This window comes from Macaca mulatta, chromosome 19, assembly GCF_049350105.2.
Source record: "Macaca mulatta isolate MMU2019108-1 chromosome 19, T2T-MMU8v2.0, whole genome shotgun sequence".
NCBI classification, from domain to species: domain Eukaryota; kingdom Metazoa; phylum Chordata; class Mammalia; order Primates; family Cercopithecidae; genus Macaca; species Macaca mulatta.
The window spans coordinates 57901119-57921739 of NC_133424.1; the positions used below are offsets into that span (position 1 = coordinate 57901119).

Here is a 20621-nt window from a genome sequence, read left to right on the forward strand (position 1 = left end):
TTTCTGTGCAAACTACTTTTATTTATAAGGAAAGTTTCCCTATTTTGTTTATAAACATTAAACCAGTGCTGTGTGAAGGCACTTAATTGGGGAGAGGAGGGGCAGGGATCCTGGTAGAGACCAGTGTTTCTCACCCAGACCCCAAGACTGCTGGGAGAGATGGAGTCAGTGGTGACCCCCAGAAATATCCAGTGGTGTGGTCGCCCATCCCAGGCTCTGCTGGGCAGGTGGGTGGCTTGCTGGGGGATGTGATGGTGGCAGTAGGCATGGGAGGCACTTTGGACGGGATCTGATTTGGCAGAAGGAAGTGGTTTCCTCTCCCCAGTGATTTCCAGCCCCTCCCGGACCTCCCAAGGCTAAGGCAGATTCCTAAACTTAAGGCTGGGGTCCTCCTTCTCCCCTGAACTTCCGGGAGAACACAGAACCGGTGGCGAGAACCACCACCAGCAGGGTGAGGGGTGCAGATAAAGGCAGCAAAAAACAGGGGGTGGTCTGCAGGGAAGGCAGGATTGCTTGTTTCTGTCGGCCTCAGAAACCTCCTTCTATCCTGCTAGACTTTACTCCTTTGAGGCTTCACCCTGGGGAAGAGCTAGGGAGAGACAGGATCTTCAGACATCAGGAGCTCCCACCTCCTCATCCCACACGCAAATCCGCTGCCTGTCTGCATCCTCCCACCCCTTCCTAAGGGAACCTCTCAGCACCTCCCAAACTGCTCCAGAATCCAAGTTCTGTGTCACCTCCAAGCGCCAGACGGAAGCTTCCAATCAGAGCCTCCATTGATGAAATGGAATATTTCCAGTCTCTCCTAACTGCCACAAGGAGAAGCCCACCTCTCTCTAACACCTTGGCTGTCTTTTTGGGTCCCACTTCCATATTTAAAAAAGTCTTGGCCAGGCGCGGTGGCTCAAGCCTGTAATCCCAGCACTTTGGGAGGCTGAGATGGGCGGATCACGAGGTCAGGAGATCGAGACCATCCTGGCTAACACAGTGAAACCCCGTCTCTACTAAAAAAATACAAAAAAACTAGCCGGGCAAGGAGGCGGGCGCCTGTAGTCCCAGCTACTCGGGAGGCTGAGGCAAGAGAATGGCGTAAACGCGGGAGGTGGAACTTGCAGTGAGCCGAGATCCGGCCACTGCACTCCAGCCTGGGCGACAGAGCGAAACTCCGTCTCAAAAAAAACCAAAAAAACAAAAAAATCTCCCCTCTCAGGGCCAGGCGCGGTGGCTCACGCCTGTAATCCCAGCACTTTGGGAGGCCGAGGTGGGTGGATGACCTGAGCTCAGGAGTTCAAGACAAGCCTGGGCAACATGGAGAAACCCCGTCTCTACTAAAAATACAAAAAATTAGCTGGGCGTGGTGGTGCATGCCTGTAATCCTAGCTACTCGGGAGGCTGAGGCAGGAGAATCACTTGAATCCAGGAGGCGGAGGTTGCAGTGAGACAAGATCATGCCACCGCACTCCAGCCTGGGTGACAGGGCTGAGGCTGTGTCTCAAAAAACAAAACACACACACACACACACACACACACACACACACACACACACACACAAATAAATAAATAAATAAATCTCCCCTCTCAGGAATGTAACGGAATCTTCCTTGTCTTCTCTCCTAATTCTAATAGACAATTTTCCTCAGTTATACTATAATTTTGTTAATGGATTTTTCCTCATTCTGCCCAGTGCAGTGTAATAAAAGCTTCCTCTCCACCTGTCATATATATAAATATATATTTATATATAATATATATTTTTATAAAAATATTTTTATAAAATTTTTATAAATACATATAATTATATATATTTTAAGACACAATCTCACTTTGTCACCCATCAGGGCTCACTGCGTCAGCCTCCTGATTAGTTGGGATTACAGGTGCCCACCACCACGCCCAGCTAATTTTTTTTTTTTGGTATTTTTAGTAGAGATGGAGTTTCACCATGTTGGTCAGGCTGGTCTCAAACTCCTGACCTCAGGAGATCCGCCCGCCTCGGCCTCCCAAAGTGCTGGGATTACAGGTGTGAGCCACCTGGCCTAGCTCTCCATTTCCTTCTTATACATTGCTGAATCCCCATGTCAGCCCTAGAGGTCCAGTCTTTTGCCCTCTCCCAGCCTTAATCTACAATTCTTTAACTCAACCCACCATCATTAAAATGAGATTCTTCTTCATCGCTTCCCTTGGCTAAAATGGATTATTCTTTAACCTTTCCACCAATACAATCAGGGATGATAATAAAAACATTGGATTAAGCATAAACCAATCAAATAACTAGTAAGGCAGCACTGGCCAGCACCCTACATCCTGATAGCTCTATAAACGGCTCTTCCAGCCAGATGCGGTGGATCATGCCTGCAATCCCAGGACTTTGGAAGCTGAGGCGGACAGGTCACCTGAGGTCAGGAGTTCGAGATCAACCTGGCCAACATGCCAAAACCCTGTCTACTACAAATCCAAAAAAAAACCAAACAAACAAAAAAAAACAAATTAGCTGTGCTTGGTGGCACGCGCCTGTCATCCCAGCCACTCTCGAGGCCAAGGAAGGAGAATCACTTGAGCCCAGGAGGCAGAGGTTGCAGTGAGCCCACATCTTATCACTGCACTCCAGTCTGGGTGACAAAGCAAGACTCCATCTCAAATAAATAAATAAAAATTGGCTGGCCGGGCACAGTGACTCAAGTCTTGTAAGCACTTTGGGAGGCGGAGGTGGGTGGATCACGAGGTCAGGATATAGAGACCGTCCCAGCTCACACGGTGAAACCCCGTCTCTACTAAAAATACAAAAAATTAGCCAGGTGTGGTGGTGGGCACCTGTAGTCCCAGCTACTCGGGAGGCTGAGGCAGGAGAATGGTGTGAACCCAGGAGGCAGAGCTTGCAGTGAGCCGAGATTGGCCCTTGCACTCCAGCCTGGGCGACAGAGCAAGACTCCGTCTCAAAAAAAAAAAAAAAAAATTGGCCGGGCATGGTGGCTCATGCCTGTAATCCCAGCACTTTGGGAGACCGAGGCAGGCAGATCATTTGAAGTCAGGAGATCAAAAGCAGCCTGGCCAACATGGTGAAACCCCGTCTCTACTAAAAATACAAAAAGTAGCCGGGTGTGGTGGTGGTGGGCGCCTGTAATCCCAGGCAGGAGAACTGGTTGAGCCCAGGAGGCAGAGGTTACAGTGAGCAGAGATGGCGCCACTGCACTCCAGCCTGGGCGACAGAGCGAGACTCCGTCTCAGAAATAAATAAACAAAATTTAAAAATAAATAAATAAATAATAGAAATTTAAAAATAAAAGGGCTCTTCCTCCTCTACTCCCCTAACTATAAGGGACCTTTACCCCCGACATTACTATTAAATAGAATGGACTTCTCCTCTCCTCCCCATGAGCAATAATGAGCTTTTCTGACCTCCCTCGCCCAATATAACAGTTTGTCCCTGTCACCTCTTCTTTTTCCTGTGGGATCCCCCTTTTCCCCAGCCGTCGGGATGTCCCCATGACATCTCCCCTGGGCTCACCCCGAAGTAGTTCCGCGGCACGTAGCCCTCCTGGCCGTGCAGTGCGGCCCACCACCAGTCGGTCTCCTCCGGTCCGTCCCTCCGCAGCACGGTGACCGACTCGCCCTCGCGGAAGGACAGCTCGTCCCCGAACTCGGCGCTGTAGTCCCAGAGAGCGTACACCGCCCCACTGTTCATCAGCCCCATACTCTGCTCAACGTCTGAAACATGCCACGGAGGGGAAGGTGAGAACGTGGCCCACGGGGTCCAAGAACAGGGCCCACGTGGGGACCAGGACAGGCCCTGGAATTTGGCGCCTGTCTCAGCAACCACCTGAAATCTTGTGTGTGCCCACGGCTGCGGATAGGAACAGGAGCTGGAGTCAGATGCCAGGACTGGCCGCCTTTGAGCATTCGAGGAAACTAGGGGAGGCATGCCAGTGGGCCACCCACTCCCGAGGCAGGGTCAGAGGCTCCCATTTCCTTTTTTTTTTTTTTTTCTTTTTTCTTTTTTTGAGATGGAGTTTCGCTCTTGTCACCCAGGCAGGAGTGCAATGGTGCGGTCTCACTGCAACCTCCACCTCCCGAGTTAGAGCGATTCTCCCGCCTCAGCCTTCCAACTAGCTGGGATTACAGGCGTGCGCCACCACGCCTGGCCAATTTTTGCATCTTTAGTAGAGACGGGGTTTCACCATGTTGGTCAGGCTGGTATCAAATTCCTGACCTCAAGTGATCCACCTGCCTCGGCCTTCCAAAGTGTTGGGATTACAGGCGTGAGCTACCTGACCCGGCCCTCCATTTCTTTCTTGTACATTGCTGAATCCCCGTGTCAACCCTAGCGGTCCAATCTTTTGCCCTACCCTGGCGCTTAGCTTAAATGGCACAGTCTCTAAGGAAGATTCGCACTGTCCTTTAAGTTGGCTCATGGACTGCCTCTTTCTTTCTTTTCTTTTCTTTTTGGAGACGGAGTCTCGCTCTGTCGCCCAGGCTGGAGTGCAGTCGCGCAATTTTGGCTCACTGCGACCTCCACCTCCGGGTTCCAGCGATTCTCCGGCCTCGGCCTCCCGAGTAGCTGGGACTACAGGCGCACGCTGCCACACCCGGCTAATTTTTAAAATATTTTTAGTAGAGATGGGGTTTCACCCTGTTGCCTAGCCTGGTTTGGAAATCCTGAGCTCAGGCAATCCGCCTGTCTCAAGCCTCCCAAAGTGCTAGGATTACGAGTCACCGCACCTGGCTTTCTTTTCTTTCTTTCTTTTTTTTTTTTTCTTTTATTTCTTTATTTTATTTTATTTTATTTTATTTTATTTTATTTTGAGACAAGGTCTCACTCTGCCACCCAGGCTGCAGGAGTGCAGTGGTAAAATCAAGCTCATTGCGGCCTCGAACTTCCAGATTCAAGAAATCCTCCTGCCTCAGCCTCCTCCTGATTCTTTATATTATTATTAAATATTTTGTAGGCCAGGCACAGTGGCTCACACCTATAATCACAGCACTTTGGGAGGCCAAGGTGGGCGGATCACCTGAGGTCAGGGGTTCGAGACCAACCTGGCCAACATGGCAAAACCCCATCTCTACTACAAATACAAAACAAATAAAAATGCAAAAAAGTTAGCGGGATGTGGTGGCACGTGCCTGTAATCCCAGCTACTGAGGAGCCTGAGGCAGGAGAATTGCCTTCACCCAGGAGGCAGAGGTTGCAGTGAGCTATGGCGCCATTGCACTCTAGCTTGGGTGATAGAGCAAGACTCTGTCTCAAAAAATAAATAAATAAAAATTAAAATAAAATATTTTGTAGAGGTCAGGTGTGGTGGCTCACACCTGAATCTTAGCACTTTGGGAGGCGAAGGCGGGCAGATTGCCTGAGCTCAAGATTTCGGGACCAGCCTGGGCAACACGGCGAAACCCCATCTGTACTAAAAATACAAAAAATTAGTTGGGCATGGTGGTGAGCACCTGTAGTCCCAGCTACTCCAGAGGCTGAGGCAGAAGAATTGCTTGAATCCAAGAGGTGGAGGTTGCAGTGAGCCAAGATTGAGCCACTGCACTCCAGCCTGGCAGTCTCAAAAATAATAATAAAAATTAATAAATAAATATTTTGTAGAGACAGGGGTCTCTACAACGTCCTGTAGCCTGACCAGGCTCAACTTTCAAATATATAACCCTTTGTCTCACCCATAAGTCCTAGAACCTGCCTCACTCCAACTCTCCGTGAAGTTCCTCGCTGGCACCGAGATACAACTGGCTCCTCCAGGTGTGAAATGACCCTGTGCACAATCCCCTACTTCGCCCCGCCTGTCGGGGAACCAGGTGATGCAGCCTGCCCCCTGGAGAGATAGGGTACAGCCTCGTGTCTTCCTACAAGCCCCTTTCCAGCCGCTGCAGCCTGCTCACCTGCCAGGGGTGTGGCAATGCCTCTCCCACAAGTGGCAGAGCCCACTTGCCCAGAGCCCTATGCCAGGTGGATGGCAGGGTTGAAACGTTCAGTTCCTCACCCTTGAAGATGCGAAAGGTGAACAGACCAATCTTCACAGCCACTCTCCTCCCCAAAGGTGTCCAGCTCACATAGCACAGCCTCCATGTCCCCTTTTCCCTTAGGAGGGCACAGTCCCCCACCCCCGCAGGCAGTCCATCCCTCCTCCTCCTCCTCCTCCTCCGCAATCCTGCTAAGTGATTGGTACAGCCCCCACACCTTCGTCTCCCTAGTAGGGGGTAGTAGCGCCCCTCCCCGCTCCTGCGCACGGGCCAGGTACCCAGGCGCCAGTAGCCCTGCCCTCGCCAGCAGCCCTGCCTCGCACCTGCCAGGTAGGTGGCGCAGTCAGCATAACCCTCGCGGTAAGGGTCGCACTTCTCGAAGGCAGTGGCGCCGTCGCTGAGCGTGGTGGCGAAGATTGCAGCGCCGTGCTGCACCAGGGCCATGCAGATGACTGTGTCATTGCACGACGCTGCGCAGTGCAAGGGTGTCCTAGACGTGGGGGTGGGGGGTTGCGGGGAGGGATGCATGAGAGGCTGCGCGTCCGCCCACGGGGGACCCAGCCCACCGCGCGGGTCGGGGCTCACCAGCCGTGGCTGTCGGGGGAGTTGACATTGGCACCCGTGGTGATGAGGAAGTCCACGATGGAGTAGTTGGCGCCGCAGATGGCATTGTGCAGGGCAGTGATGCCCTCCTCGTTGGGCTGGCTCGGATCGTTCATCTGAGTGCACCGGGGGAGAGGAAAGTCTCAGTCCCGCGCCTGGCATCTGCGCCGCCCCCGCCGCGCCCACCTCCCGCTCAGCAGCGCTCACCTCCTTCACTGCCTGCTGCACCACCTCCAGCTCCCCGGTCAGCGCCGCGTCCAGGAGGAGCACCAGAGGGTTGAGGCGCGCGCGGCGGGCCTTGCGCGGGGAGCCAGCCTTCCGCAGCACAGAGCGCATCTCCTGGGGGACAGGGCGCAAAGGTCAGCGACTTGGAGGGATTTTTAGTATATCCACGACACAGAGTAGGAAACAGGTCCAGGGACCTGTGGCACCCATCTAGACAGGGGTAGGACTGGGATTCCCTCGGGGTGGGGTGCTGGGGTGCCTTCCATCTCCTCCTAGAGCCTCCAGTTCCCTGCCATAGACAGGGAATACCGTGATTTGAGAATCTTGGACCTTGAAAGTTGAGAGAAAGCTGGGGGCCATGGGATTGGTGGCAAAGTAATTCTATCAGTTCAAAACAATGATTGTGAAAGCCAGTTATTCAATTCACACAGTCTTACATTTCTTTTGTTAATGAATGCAAAGAGGCACACATGACAAAATCTTACCAGGTGTGTTCATTCCAGATGTTTGGAATTTGAGTATTTTATTATTCTTCGTGTTTTCTCTTTTCTTTTTTCTTTTTTTTTTTTTTTTGAGACGGAGTCTCGCTCTGTCCCCCAGGCTGGAGTGCAGTGCAGTGGTGTGATCTCAGCTCACTGCAACCTCTACCCCCCAGGTTCAAGCGATTCTCCTGCCTCAGCCTCCTGAGTAGCTGGGATTATAGGGATGGGCCACCACACCTGGCTAATTTTCATATTTTTAGTAGAGACAGGGTTTCGCCATGTAGTCTAGGTTGGTCTGGAACTTCTGACTTCAGGTGATCCACCCGAAAGTGCTAGGATTACAGGTGTGAGCCATTGCGCACGGTCTCATGTGCTTTCTTATTTTTAATTTTCTTCCTATAAGATTCCTTTATTCTGGGCTGGGCGAGCGCACACCCGTGGTCCCAGCTACTTGGGAGGCTGAGGCAGGAGGATTGTTTGAATGGAAGAGATGGAGGCTGCAGTGAGTCATGATCATGCCACTGCACTCTAGCCTGGGCAACACAGTGAGACCCAGTCTCAAAAGAAAAAAAAATGCATTTATTTATTCCAAGTGTATGAGTGCGTAGCATTTGTGATTCTGGTCTTTGCTGTCAGTGATTTTAAGATTCTGGAATTCAGAGAGCCCAACAGCCATGGAAACCAAAATTCCCAGATGCTCAGTTATTTCAAGTTTTCCAATATGTTGTGATTGCAGACATGCTAGGTTGTGCTATTTCAAATTGCTGAGGGGCCAGGACTTTGCAATCCCAAGATTCTATGATTGAGAACTTTAATATTTTTCCATTAGAATTTTATTTTTATTTTTATTTTTTTGGAGATAGAGTCTCACTGTGTCGCCCAGGCTGGAGTGTAGTGGCGTGATCTTGGTTCACAGCAAGCTCCGCCTCCCAGGTTCATGCCATTCTCCTGCCTCAGCCTCCCAAGTAGCTGGGACTACAGGTGCCCGTCACCACGCTTGGCTATTTTGTATTTTTAGTAGAGACAGGGTTTCACCGTGTTAACCAGGACGGTCTTGATCTCTTGACCTTGTGATCCACCCACCTCGGCCTCCCAAGGTGCTGGGATTACAGGTGTAAGCCACCATGCCTGGCCTAGAATTTCATTTTAAAAGACTAGAAGGAAATGCCTGGGTGTGGTGGCTCATGTGTGTAATCCCAGCACTTTGGGAGGCTGAGGAGAGTGGATCACCTGAGGTCAGGCAGGAGTTCAAGACCAGCCCAGCCAACATGGTGAAACCCCGTCTCTACTAAAAATACAAAAATTAGCTGGGCATGGTGGCACACGCCTGTAATCCCAGCTATTCAGGAGGCCGTGGCACAAGAATAACTTGAACCCAAGAGGCAGAGTTATAGTGAGCTGAGATGGCGCTACTTGGGTGACAGAGTGAGACTCCATCTCAAAAAAAAAAAAAAGACTAGAAGGAAATATTCAAAATGTTAATGATGGTTCTCTGTGGGTGGTGTGATTTTGTCCTCCTTCTATTTTTATTTATTTTCCCCAAGCTCTCTAATGTGTTGGTGTATGGAAAGCATTAATTTAAAATATAAATCTCAGCTGGGCACAGTGGCTCATGCCTGGTTTGAGACCAGCCTGGACAACATAGTGAGAACTGTCTCTACAAAAAATGTTAAACATTATCCGGGAGTGGTGGTGCATGCCTGTAGTCCCAGCCATGGGGGAGGCTGAGGCACGAGGATCGATGGAGTCCAGTAGGTGGAGGCTGCAGTGAGCCATGATCTTGCCACTGCACTCCAGCCTGGGCAACAGAGTGAGACTCTGTCTCAATAATAATAATAATAACCCTCTATTACAACATATCAGTGCATGAATTTGTGATTTTATAATTCAAAATATGAGCATCTTTAATTGTTAGATTTGGTGACTTCAAGAATCGATAATAATCAGTCCATGATACTAACTTTATCATTTTTTTTTTTAAGAGAAGAGATTCCTTTTATTTTATTTTGAGACAGAATTTCTCTCTGTTGCCCAGGCTGGAGTGCAGTGGTGTGATCTCGGCTCATTGCAGCCTCTGCCTCCTAGGTTCAAGCAATTCTCCTGCCTGAGCCTCCCGAGTAGCTGGGATGACAAGCATGTACCACCAGGCCCGGCTTATTTTTAGTAGAGACGGGATTTCACCATGTTGGCCAGGCTGGTCTTGAACTCCTGACCTCAAGTGATCCACCTGCCTCGGCCTCCCGAAGTGCTAGGATTACAGGCATGAGCCACCGTGCCTGGCCTAACATTATAATTCTAAGATCCTGTCCAATCCTTTAAATGCTCTAGGGCTCTAAAATGTTACTATTCTAAGATGGTGACACTAGTGTTTGATTCTTACATTCTATGACTTTTTAAGTTTCTCTGTGGCCAGGACTTTGTGATTCTACAATGGGATGCTCAACCATTTCAACATGCTGTTATTCTTCCCCTCTTGATTTCAAAATCCTCAGCCTCAAGGTTCCTTGCCTTTACTCTCAGGAGGACCTGGGAATAGGCATTTTGGGGTGTCCACCTGACCCCTACTTCTCTGAGAAGTTATCTCTTCCCTCTGTTTAACCACACGGATTATTCAGGTCTGTTCCATGTGGCTTAAACCCTCTTCCCAGTCAGGATGCAGGGACCAAGAACAGCAGGAGACCATCCCCTGGTCCAATGGTGACAGCAGTAAGAGCAGTTAACAGTTATGTGCCAGGTATTATGCTAAGCACTACGTTAATGTATTTCATCTTGGCTGGGTGTGGTGGCTCACGCCTGTAATCCCAGCACTTTGGGAAGCCAGGGCAGGCAGATCACTTGAGGTCAGGAGTTCAAGCCAACATGGTGAAACCCCATCTCTACCAAAAATACAAAAATTAGCTGGGTGTGGTGGCATATGCCTGTAATCCCAGCTATTTGGGAGACTGACGCAGGAGAATCGCTTTAACCCAGGAGGTGGAGTCCCGCACTCAGCCGAGACTCACTTTTTGTTTATTTATTTATTTAGAGATGGAGTCTTGCTGTGTCACCCAGGCTGGAGTGCAGTGGTGCGATCTCGGCTCACTACAACCTCCGCCTTCTGGGTTTAAGCGATTCTCCCACCTCAGCCTCCTAAGTAGCTGGGATTACAGGCGAGCGCCACCACTCCTGGCTAATTTTTGTATTTTTTTTACTAGAGACAGGGTTTCATCATGTTGGTCAGGCTGGACTCGAACCTCTGAGCTCATGATCCACCCACCTCAGCCTCCCAAAGTGCTGGGATTACAGGCATGAGCCACTGCACCCGGCTGAGACTCACTATTTTATAAGGGAGAGCAAAGCCAGGCACAGTGGCTCATGTCTCTAATCCCAGCACTTTGAGAGGCTGAGGCAGGCGGATCACTTGAGGTCAGGAGTGTGAGACCAGGGTGGCCAACACAGTGAAACCTCATCTCTACTAAAAACACAAAAATTAGCCAGGTGTGGTAGCACAGGCTTATAATCCCAGTTACTTGGGAAGCTAAGGTGGGAGGATGGCTTGAACCTGGGAGGTGGAGGTTGCAGTGAGCGGAGATCAAGCCACTGTACTCCAGCCTGAGTGACGGAGCAAGACTCTGCCTGGAAAAAAAAAAAAAAAAAAAAAAGAGGAGAGAGCAGAGCAAACACAAGAGACACAGAGACAAAGAGGGAGAGAAGAGAGGGTGACTGCTTTGATTCAGGCAAGACTTCTCAGTCCCAGAATGAACTCACTGTTGTGCCAAGACTTAGTCATGTCCAGGAGTAAGACTCGAGATTGCTGAAGGAATGCCCGGGGAAGGGCACAGGTACAGGTTATTGCAGAGAAGGAGCAGAGTACATCTCCATGTAGCCATGACTCCCAGATGGCCCTCCATACACTCACACACAGGTATGCCTAAAGACTACATTTCCCAGCATCCCATTGCAATGGGGCTCCTGGGCAGTGGGAGTGGGTGGAGTGATGTGTGAACTCTCAGGTTCTGCCTGAAAGGGGAAAGCACACTTTCTCTTCTTCTCTCTTCCTGGCTGGAGGGCAGACTTGGTGACAGCTATCTAGGACCATGAGGGCAGGCTCACCCCCTGATGGATGGCAGAGCCTCAGGTAGATGGAGCCTAAGTCCTGACTCCAGTGAGCTGCCTACAGTCCTGGGCTGCAAACTCCTGGACTTTTACTCAAAAGAGGAGTACACTTCGATCTCATCTACACTGTATTTGGGGGGCTCTTTGCTACAGCCCTTGGATCCACGTAGCAAACATACCCGTTTCCTCCTGTATTACTTACCATGCTCTGTAGCTGCTCTGGTGGGCTGCTCTGGGACGGGGCCGGGGGTGGAATGGGAGCTGGTGGGGCAGGAGCAGGAGGCCCTGCCCTGGCCTCAGATCCCTCAGTGATGGTGGACAGCTCTGGCTCCGGCCCCCCGGGCCCTGGCCCCCCATGGCGATGGAAGAGGCGGCTGATGATCTGCTGGTACTGTTTCTTGTGGGTAGGGGGCAGGGCCACGGCAGGGGCCTGCTCCATGGAGCCCCTGCGTTTGAGGGGCCGGGGAATTTCCGCCAGCACCCGTGCCACCTCCTCCAGCTCGGGCACCGACTGTGCCTCCGGTGGCAGTGCTGGCTGCAGCCTCGTGGGGCTGAGAGGCCTTGCTACAGTGCCTTCATCCACATCGCCAGCCTCCAGCACTGGGGTCAGCAGCCCCTCTATCTCCAGCTCAGGCTCCAGCTCGGTGGGGGGTTTGGGTGGTCCTAGCCGGAACAAGAGCCCCATCAGAAGACAGGTCCCCAGGAGACAGCCAGGACTCCCTCTCCACAACTTCCAGGACATACAACCAGTATGTGACCTCAGGGAAGTTCCTTGCCCTCTCTGGGCTACACTTTCCTTGGGCTGTGAATAATATACAATTATGATGCCTCCCATTTATTGAGCAGTTAGTATGTGCCTGGCGCTTTACATGCCTACCTTACTGTAATCTCACCACTGCCTTGTGAGGTAGATAGACTGCCATCTCCACATTACTGAAAGGGAATCTGGGCCTCAGAGAGGACAAGCCAGTTGCCCAAAGCCATGCTTGAACTCAGTTCTGGCTGACTCTAGAATCCACTTCTACCAACCATGATAGATGTGACTTTCTGAGATCCTAAGAACTTCCTCTCCTAACATCTCAGGCAGAAAACTCCAGCAGGAAGTAGAATCCTGGTGTTTAATGATTTCTTCTCTGTCTTACTCACTCTGGCAGTAAAGCAAGTGGAAATAAAAATACGCATTATTGGCTGAGTGGAGTAGCTCATGCCTGTAATACCAGAACTTTGGGAGGCTGAGGCAGGCAGATCTCTTGAGGTCAGGAGTTTGAGACCAGCCTGGCCAACATGGTGAAATCCCATCTCTACTAAAAATACAAAAAAAAAAAAAAAATTTGCTGGGCGTGGTGGCACCTGCCTGTCATTCCAGCTACTCGGGAGGCTAAGGCATAGGAATCACTTGAACCCAGGAGGCGGAGGTTGCAGTGAGCTGAGATTGCACCACTAGACTCCAACCTGGGTGATAGAGTGAGATTCCATCTCTCTCTCTCTCTCTCTACACACACACACACACACAAAACATTATGTATATAATGTATATATATTTATATATAGTATGTATATATATATAAATAATACACACACACACACGTCTGGGCGTGGTAGCTCATGCCTGTAATCCCAGCACTTTAGGAGGCCGAGGTGGGCGGATCACCTGAGGTCAGGGATTTGAGTCCAGACTGGCCAACATGGCAAAACCTTGTTGCTACTAAAAATACAAAAAATTAGTTGGGTGTGGTGGTGCATGCCTGTAATCCCAGCTACTTGGGAAGCTGAGGCAGGAGATTCACTTGAACCTGGGAGGTGGAGGTTGCAGTGAGCTGAAATCTCACCATTGCACTCCAGCCTGGGCAACAAGAGTGAAACGCCTTCCCAAAAAAAAAAAAAAAGCCACACACACATATGCATTATTTCATTGAATCCCCATCACAATTCTATAGGGTAGATACTATTAATCTCTCTTCACAGATGGGAAACAGAGGTTCAGACAAGTAATTTATCCTCAGTCACACAGCAAGTCAGCAGTGTTAGCCAGGATGGTCTTGATCTCCTGATCTTGTGATCTGCCTGCCTCGGTCTCCCAAAGTGCTGGGATTACAGGTGTGAGCCACTGTGCCGGGCTTTTTTTTTTATTATTTATTTTTATTTTTTTTATTTTTTAGTAAAGATGGGGTTTCGGCCGGGCGCGGTGGCTCAAGCCTGTAATCCCAGCACTTTGGGAGGCCGAGACGGGCGGATCACGAGGTCAGGAGATCGAGACCATCCTGGCTAACATGGTGAAACCCTGTCTCTACTAAAAATACTAAAAAACTAGCCGGGCGAGGTGGCAGGCGCCTGTAGTCCCAGCTACTCGGGAGGCTGAGGCAGGAGAATGGCGTAAACCCAGGAGGCGGAGCTTGCAGTGAGCTGAGATCCGGCCACTGCACTCCAGCCTGGGCGACAGAGCGAGACTCCGTCTCAAACAAAAAAACAAAAAACAAAAAAGACGGGGTTTCACCGTGTTAGCCAGGATGGTCTCGATCTCCTGACCTTGTGATCTGCCCACCTCGGCCTCCCAAAGTGCTGGGATTACAGGCGCGAGCCACCGCACCCGGCCTTCTTTTGTATTTTTGATAGAGATGGGATTTCGTCATGTTGGCCAGGCTAGTCTCGAACTCTTGACCTCAAGTAATCTGCCCACTTCGGCCTCCCAAAGTGTTGGGATTACAGGTGTGAGCAACTGCACCTGGCCCATCAGGTGCTGTTTTAAGGACTTTATATGAATTTAATAACATATGTCAATAAGATAGATTCTATCACTATTTGCCTTTTTTTTGAGACAGAGTCTCGCTCTGTCACCCAGGCTGGAGTGCAGTGGCGCAATCTCAGCTCACTGCAACCTCCACCTCCCAAGTGATTCTACTGCCTCAGCCTCCTGAGTAGCTGGGACTACAGGCACCTGCCACCACACCCAGATAATTTTTGTATTTTTAGTAGAGATGGGGTTTCATCATATTGGCCAGGCTGGTCTCAAACTTCTGACTTTGTGATCCACCCGCCTTGGCCTCCCTAAGTGCTGGGATTACAGGCGTGAGCCACTGCGCCCGGCGCATTATTTGCCTTTTACACTTAAGAAAATTGAGGCCCAGAGAGGTTAAGTGACTTCCCCAAGGTCACACAACCGGGCAGTCTGGCTTCAGGGTCCACACTTAACCTTTGCACTGTCCCTGACTCCTACCCAAATTCCCAAGCTCACCTGGCCTAGCTCTCTGCAGGGACAGTGCTTATAAAGGGGCATTTGGCTGTGATCTCCCCACCTCCCCAGGGCTGGTCTGGTCCCCCTGACAATTTGTTCTCCCTTCACCCAGTCCTCTAGGGCCCTCATTGCTGACTCACCTTCGTTCACAGGGGGCCATGTCTGTTGGGGAGGCTGGGGGGCTGGGGTAGGGGGTTGGGGTTGTGGCTGGGGCTGTGGGGGCAGCTGGGGCTGTGGTTGTGGCTGGGGCTGTGGTTGTGGCTGGGGCTGGGGAGGCAGCTTAGGCAGGGGTGCTCTGGTGAAGAGGGGGGACCCAGGGAGCATGGTGCGGCTGGCCCCGTGCTCCCAGAAGGCATTCTGCAGCTTGAAGATCATGCTGAGGGGGATGGGACGCTGGCGCGGGGCCCCGCGGGGCTGGGGGCTGGAGGGGGGCATGGGGATGCGGCTGACGGGCTGCCAGCTGCGAGGCAAAGTGCCTGACGGCCCCGCGGAGCCCAGCGAGCGGCGGTAGCTCCCCGCGTCGGAACGCCGGTCGCTGGCCAGAGGAGAGACTTTGTAATTGCGCGGCAGGGTGGCGCTGGTGAGGTTGTCCTGGGGAAGAGGGCAGGGAGAAGGGGATCGGTTGAGAGAGGGAAGGTGGAGGGGAGGTAGGGAGAGGAGGTGAGGGAAGCCCTGGGAGTGAGGGAGAAGAAAGGGTGAGGAAGGGGCAGAAACCCGGCGCAGTGAAGGGAGAGCATGGGAAAGGGCGCCGAGACCCCGATCGCAGCCACCAGGGAGAGACTGGCCGTGACCCCGCTCCCCGACCCGGCTCCTCGACCTTCCCCAGCCTCTCCTCCCCAGGCGTCGCCTCCTCACCTTGCCGGTGCCCCCCAGTCCATCCAGGCTGCTCTCCCTCCAAGGCAACAACTGCAGGCTCGGCGAGGCGGGCCGGGCGAAGACATCCAGGCCTATGGGGCGAGAATCGTCAGGGTCTGGGGGGCTGCCTCTCCTCTAGGTCGTCCACTCACCGGGCCTCCACCACTCACGTTCATAGCTCGCTGTCTGCGAAGGCTTCTTCTCGTACGCCACGTCCAGGTCAGACTCGTTCCAGGCTTTCGGGGGCCGCCGGCGCAGTGTCAGGTCGTCTGGGGAGAAGTTTCCAGTGAGGTTGAGATGGAGGGGTGGTGAGTCCCGGATCCCTCCTCCCGCTTCGGGCCCCCAGGTTCACCTTGCGCGCGCAGAGGCGGGGCGAAGGCGCTACCGCCCGAGCCTAGCAGGGAGCTCCCGAAGGCGGATGCCGGCGCGTCGTAGGCGGTGGCAGGGGGACGCGGTGAAGGCCCGCGCTCTGGGAAGAAGGCCTGGGGCCCCTCCGCCAGGGGGCTGCCGCGGGGGGAGGCTGCGCGGCCCAGGAAGTCGAAAGGCGTGGGAGGACCCTGCTGGCGTAGCGGGCCTGGCCCGGGCCGCGGGGAGGGCGCACGGCCAAGGGAGCTGCCTGCGCCATCGAAGGCACGGGGTCTGGGCGAGGGCGCGCGGTCCAAGCTGCCGTAGGCGTCCGGCTGCAGGTAGAGCGGGGTGCGTGGTGACGACGGCCGGCCTTTGGGGGACAGCGGGCTGTAGGGGTGTAGGGTTGGGGCACTCTCTGATCGTCCGAATGGGGTGTCTGCGCCGTCGGTGGCCGCCTTCCGGGGGGACCCTCGGCTGCCAAAGGGCTCAGGGATGGAGCTGGAGCTGTACCGGGGCGGCTGTGGGGAGGCCAGAACATTGAGGGATGGATCAAAGAAGACATTAGTGGAAGGGTTGGTGTGTGTGAGGGGGTGTCAAGAGAGATCACTGGAGGTCAACCCAGAGGAGGCCGACCGACGATGGAAATTCAGGCACAGAGAGCCCAGGTGAGGAGTGGTGGGGAGACAGCCGTGGCTAGCCCATTACGCTATGTCGCCTTTATGCCGCTTAGGTAAACGTCTCTTTCCTTCCGATGGTCCCGTTACATGTCCACCTCCACTGGTCCCCTCTTTCTTTTCTTTTCTTTTCTTTCTCTCTCTCTCTTTTTTCTTTCCTTGGCTCACTGCAGCCACGACCTCCCGGACTTAGTGTGATCCTCCCACCTCAGCCTCTTGAGTAGCTGGGATTACAGGCATGCATCACCACACCAGGCTAACTTTTGTATTTTTAGTAGAAACAGGGTTTCACCATGTTAGCCAGGTTGGTCTTGAACTCCTGACCTCAAGTGATCCGCCTGCCTCCCAAAATGCTGAGATTACAGGCGTGAGCCACCGTGCCCGGCCAGATTTTTAAAAAATTATTTGTAGAGGCTGGTCTCGAACTCTTAGGCTCAAGCAATTCTCTCGCTTCGGCCTTCCAAAGTGTTGGGATTCCAGGCCTGAGCCATCGCGCCTGGCCTGGTCCCCTTTTTTCAAGTTCCCTTGAAGAGCCCACAACCTGCATAACTATATGGGGCAATCTTGCCTGAAATCCAGGCCTCTGGTCTGGGGTCTGGAGAGAAGCTGGCTTTGGAGGTCAAGGCGGGAACCAGGCTTACCCTAGAAGGGGGTCCGGCCTGCGGGCCAGGAGGCGCAGGAGAGTCTGACCACAGCGACTCCAGCTGCTTGGTCAGTTCATCCACCTTGGCCGCTGCCGTGTCCAGCTCCATCTGCTTCAGATCCATGTGTTTCATGGCCAGCGCTGGGGAGGCGGAGTGGAGGTAAGGACCAGGCCTCCTGGCAGGGGCTGGCCTCAGCACCCCCCGCCCGCTGCCGAGGACCCCGCCCCGCCAGCCCCCCTCCCACTCCAGCTCACACTGGAAGTTCATGTCCAGAAAGTCCCGCGCGCTCTGGAATGCCTCGCTGTCCATGGTGCCGGCCGGAGCGGGCGCCTGCATGGTGGGGAGGGAGGGAGCCGGCTAAGACCCCGCCCCTCTAGACTCCGCCCTTAGGGAGCCAGGGGCCGTCAGGAGCGGGACAACGCCTTAACTCAGTTCCTTCCCCCGGAAGCCCTTTACCCTTTCACCTCCCCAGCTGGGAAATGCCAACTCCTCCAAAGCCAAGTCCATGCGCCACGGAGAAGTCCAAACCCAGTCTAAAGGCTCCGGATAATTCACTTTCTGTCTTTTTTTTTTAAGACGGAGTCTCGCTCTGTCGCCCAGGCTGGAGTGCAATGACGCGATCTCGGCTCACTGCAACCTCCACCTCCCGGGTTCAAGCGATTCTCCTGCCTAGCTGGGACTACAAGCGCATGCCATTACGCCCGGCTAATTTTTGTAGTTCTGAGATTACAGGCGTGAGTCACCGCGCCCGGCCGTGTCCATCTCTTTATCTCAGTCCTAAGAAGACCTGAATCACTCCTTGAACAATTATCTATTGATCACCTACAATGTGCCGGTAAACAGGATGAAATAACTATGAATTACTGAATGTTTACGAGAGACCAGGACATACTGTGCTAGATCCTGTTTTTTTGTTTGTTTGTTTCTTGTTTTGTTTTAATAATAATAATTCTGCTGTCTGCTGTGTACTAGAACCCATGCCTACTGCTTGGGGTATAATGTAGTAAATGTAGTAAAAACAACAGCCGCCAGGCGCGGTGGCTCACGCCTGTAATCCCAGTACTTTGGGAGACCCAGGCGGGCGGATCACGAGGTCAGGAGATCGAGACCATCCTGGCTAACACAGTGAAACCCCGTCTCTACTAAAAAGACAAAAATGTAGCCGGGCGTGGTGACGGAAGCCTGTAGTCCTAGCTAGTCGGGAGGCTGAGGCAGGAGAATGGTGTGAACCCGGGAGGCGGAGCTTGCACGGAGCCTTGGCAATAGTGCGAGACTCCATCTAGAAAGAAAAGAAAAAGAAAGAAAGAAAGAAAGAAAGAAAGAAAGAAAGAAAGAAAGAAAGAAAGAAAGAAAATAAGTATTAAAAAAAATACACAACAATAACCAGCCAGGCGCAGTGGCCCGTGCCTGTAACCCCAGCACTTTGGGAGGATGAGGTGGATGAATCGCTTGAAGCCAGGAGTTCGAGACCAGCCTGACCAATAAGGTGAAACCCCGTCTCTACCAAAAATACAAAAGTTAGCTGGACATGGTGGCATGTGCCTGTAATCCCAGCTACTCAGGAGGCTGAGGCACAAGACTCACTTGAACCTGGGAGGCACAGGTTGCAGTGAGTATAGATTGTGCCACTGCACTCCAGCCTGGGTGACAGAGCAAGGCTCTATTAAAAAATAATAATAATTATTGAGAGGCCACTCCCTTCTAGAGTGGTGAGAAATGACGTGCACTCAAAGCTTCATTCAATGGTCAAACCCACCCTAGCAGGCAAGAAAGCATGGCTCAGAAACATATATTCAAGGTCACCCTGCAAGAAGTTGGTAGTTATGGGTTTCACACCCGGATCTAACTTATTCTGGGTCATCTCCACCAGATTAGAGGGGTCCCAAAGGGAAGCGACTGCTCAGCTTCCTTTCCTTAGGGTCCCCATCCAGTGGGAGGTCTGGCTCTTACTGATCCATTGTTAGCAAGAGGAACAGGGAGGTGGCCGGGGCGGAGGGGTAGCTGTGGTCACTGGCCCAGTGGGAGGGAGCTAGGCCACCAGGAACCGGTCAGGCCAGCACCTTCCCTATCCCCATGCTAGCCACCACGCCCACCAGCTCTGCAACCACCCTGCTGCATCCACCGCTTAGCTCTGGCGGTACAGGCAGCAGGGCAGGCTGGGTCATGCTGATACCTGCCTCTGTCTGGAAAGTCAAAGGAACAGAACCTGTTCAAGCTGGCGGCTCATTTGGATGAACAGGGAGTGTGTGACTTTGGGCACTGAGTCCTCTCCACTCACTGGGCCTCAGTCTCCCCAACAGTGAAAGGAGGCAAATCACTTTTTTTTTTTTTTTTTGAGACAGGGTCTCACTCTGTCACCCAGGCTGCAATTGTGACTCACTGCAGCCTCTCGACCTCCCAGCTCAAGTGGTCCTCCCGCCTCAGCCTCCTGAGTAGCTGAGACTATAGGTACAGGCTTGCGCTACCACACCTAGCCAATTTTTTAAAAAAATTTTGTAGAGACAGGGGTCTCACTTTGTTGCTCAGGCTGGTTTTGAACTCCTGGGCTCAAGCAATCTCCCGCCTCAGCCTCCCAAAGTGCTGAGATTACAGGCATGAGCCACCACACCTGGCCAAACCAGCTATTCTGAAAGGCCCCTTTAATCTCTATGAGCCCTAGACTCTGAAACTGTAAGAACCCTAGGACTGTAACTAAAGTTCTTTTTTTTTTTTTTTTTTTTTTTTTTTGAGACAGAGTCTCGCTCTGTCACCTAGGCTGGAATGCAGTGGCGTGATCTTGGCTCACTGCAAGCTCCGCCTTCCAGGTTCACACCATTCTCCTGCCTCAGCCTCCCCAGTAGCTGGGACTACAGGAGCCCACCACCTCGCCCAGCTAATTTTTTGTATTTTTAGTAGATACGGGGTTTCACCATGTTAGCCAGGATGGTCTCGATCTCCTGACCTCGTGATCCACCCACCTCGGCCTCCCAAAGTGCTGGGATTACAGGTGTGAACCACCACACCCTGCCTGACGGTAACTAAAGTTCTATGAAGTCTAAACCCCTCAGCTTAAGAGCCTATTGTTGGAAAGCTCTGAGTCCAAGATTCTATCTTTGGAACATTCTAGAATTCTCCAATTTGTCTAACCCAGAATTCTGAGTCTTTCTGTACCACATTCTACCTAACCCAGGATTGCACTGCCCTGGAAGTCTAGATGGATGGTATAGTGGGGCTGGTAAAAGCACGAGTAAGAAGTCAGACTTCAAGAATTCAAATCTGAGGGCTGGGCATAGTAGCTTCCGCCTGTAATGCTTGCACTGTGGGAGGCCGAGGGGGGAGGACTGCTTGAGGCCAGGAGTTCAAGACCAATCTGGCCAACATAGTGAGACCCCATTTCTTAAAAAATAATAAAAAAAAAAAAAGCCGGGCGCGGTGGCTCAAGCCTGTAATCCCAGCACTTTGGGAGGCCGAGACGGGTGGATCACAAGGTCAGGAGATCGAGACCATGCTGGCTAACCCGGTGAAA

At 52.4% G+C, this 20621-nt stretch overlaps 1 protein-coding gene across 6 annotated transcripts in view; it reads right to left on the reverse strand.

The window, feature by feature from the left end:
- Window positions 1–20621, reverse strand: part of PPP1R13L (protein phosphatase 1 regulatory subunit 13 like) — a 25558-nt gene continuing 4937 nt past the window's right edge. For all 6 annotated transcript variants that reach the window (XM_015124268.3, XM_077980313.1, XM_077980314.1 and 3 more), the window contains 12 exons: window positions 17371–17446; window positions 17114–17256; window positions 15803–16316; window positions 15621–15719; window positions 15451–15542; window positions 14736–15186; window positions 11566–12026; window positions 6769–6900; window positions 6544–6677; window positions 6282–6448; window positions 3506–3705; window positions 1–589 (listed from right to left, as the gene is read on the reverse strand). In XM_015124268.3, coding sequence (XP_014979754.2) covers window positions 551–589; window positions 3506–3705; window positions 6282–6448; window positions 6544–6677; window positions 6769–6900; window positions 11566–12026; window positions 14736–15186; window positions 15451–15542; window positions 15621–15719; window positions 15803–16316; window positions 17114–17256; window positions 17371–17425 — 2487 coding nt within the window. In that variant the 5' untranslated portion in view covers window positions 17426–17446 and the 3' untranslated portion in view covers window positions 1–550. The remainder of the gene's footprint in view (window positions 590–3505; window positions 3706–6281; window positions 6449–6543; window positions 6678–6768; window positions 6901–11565; window positions 12027–14735; window positions 15187–15450; window positions 15543–15620; window positions 15720–15802; window positions 16317–17113; window positions 17257–17370; window positions 17447–20621) is intronic.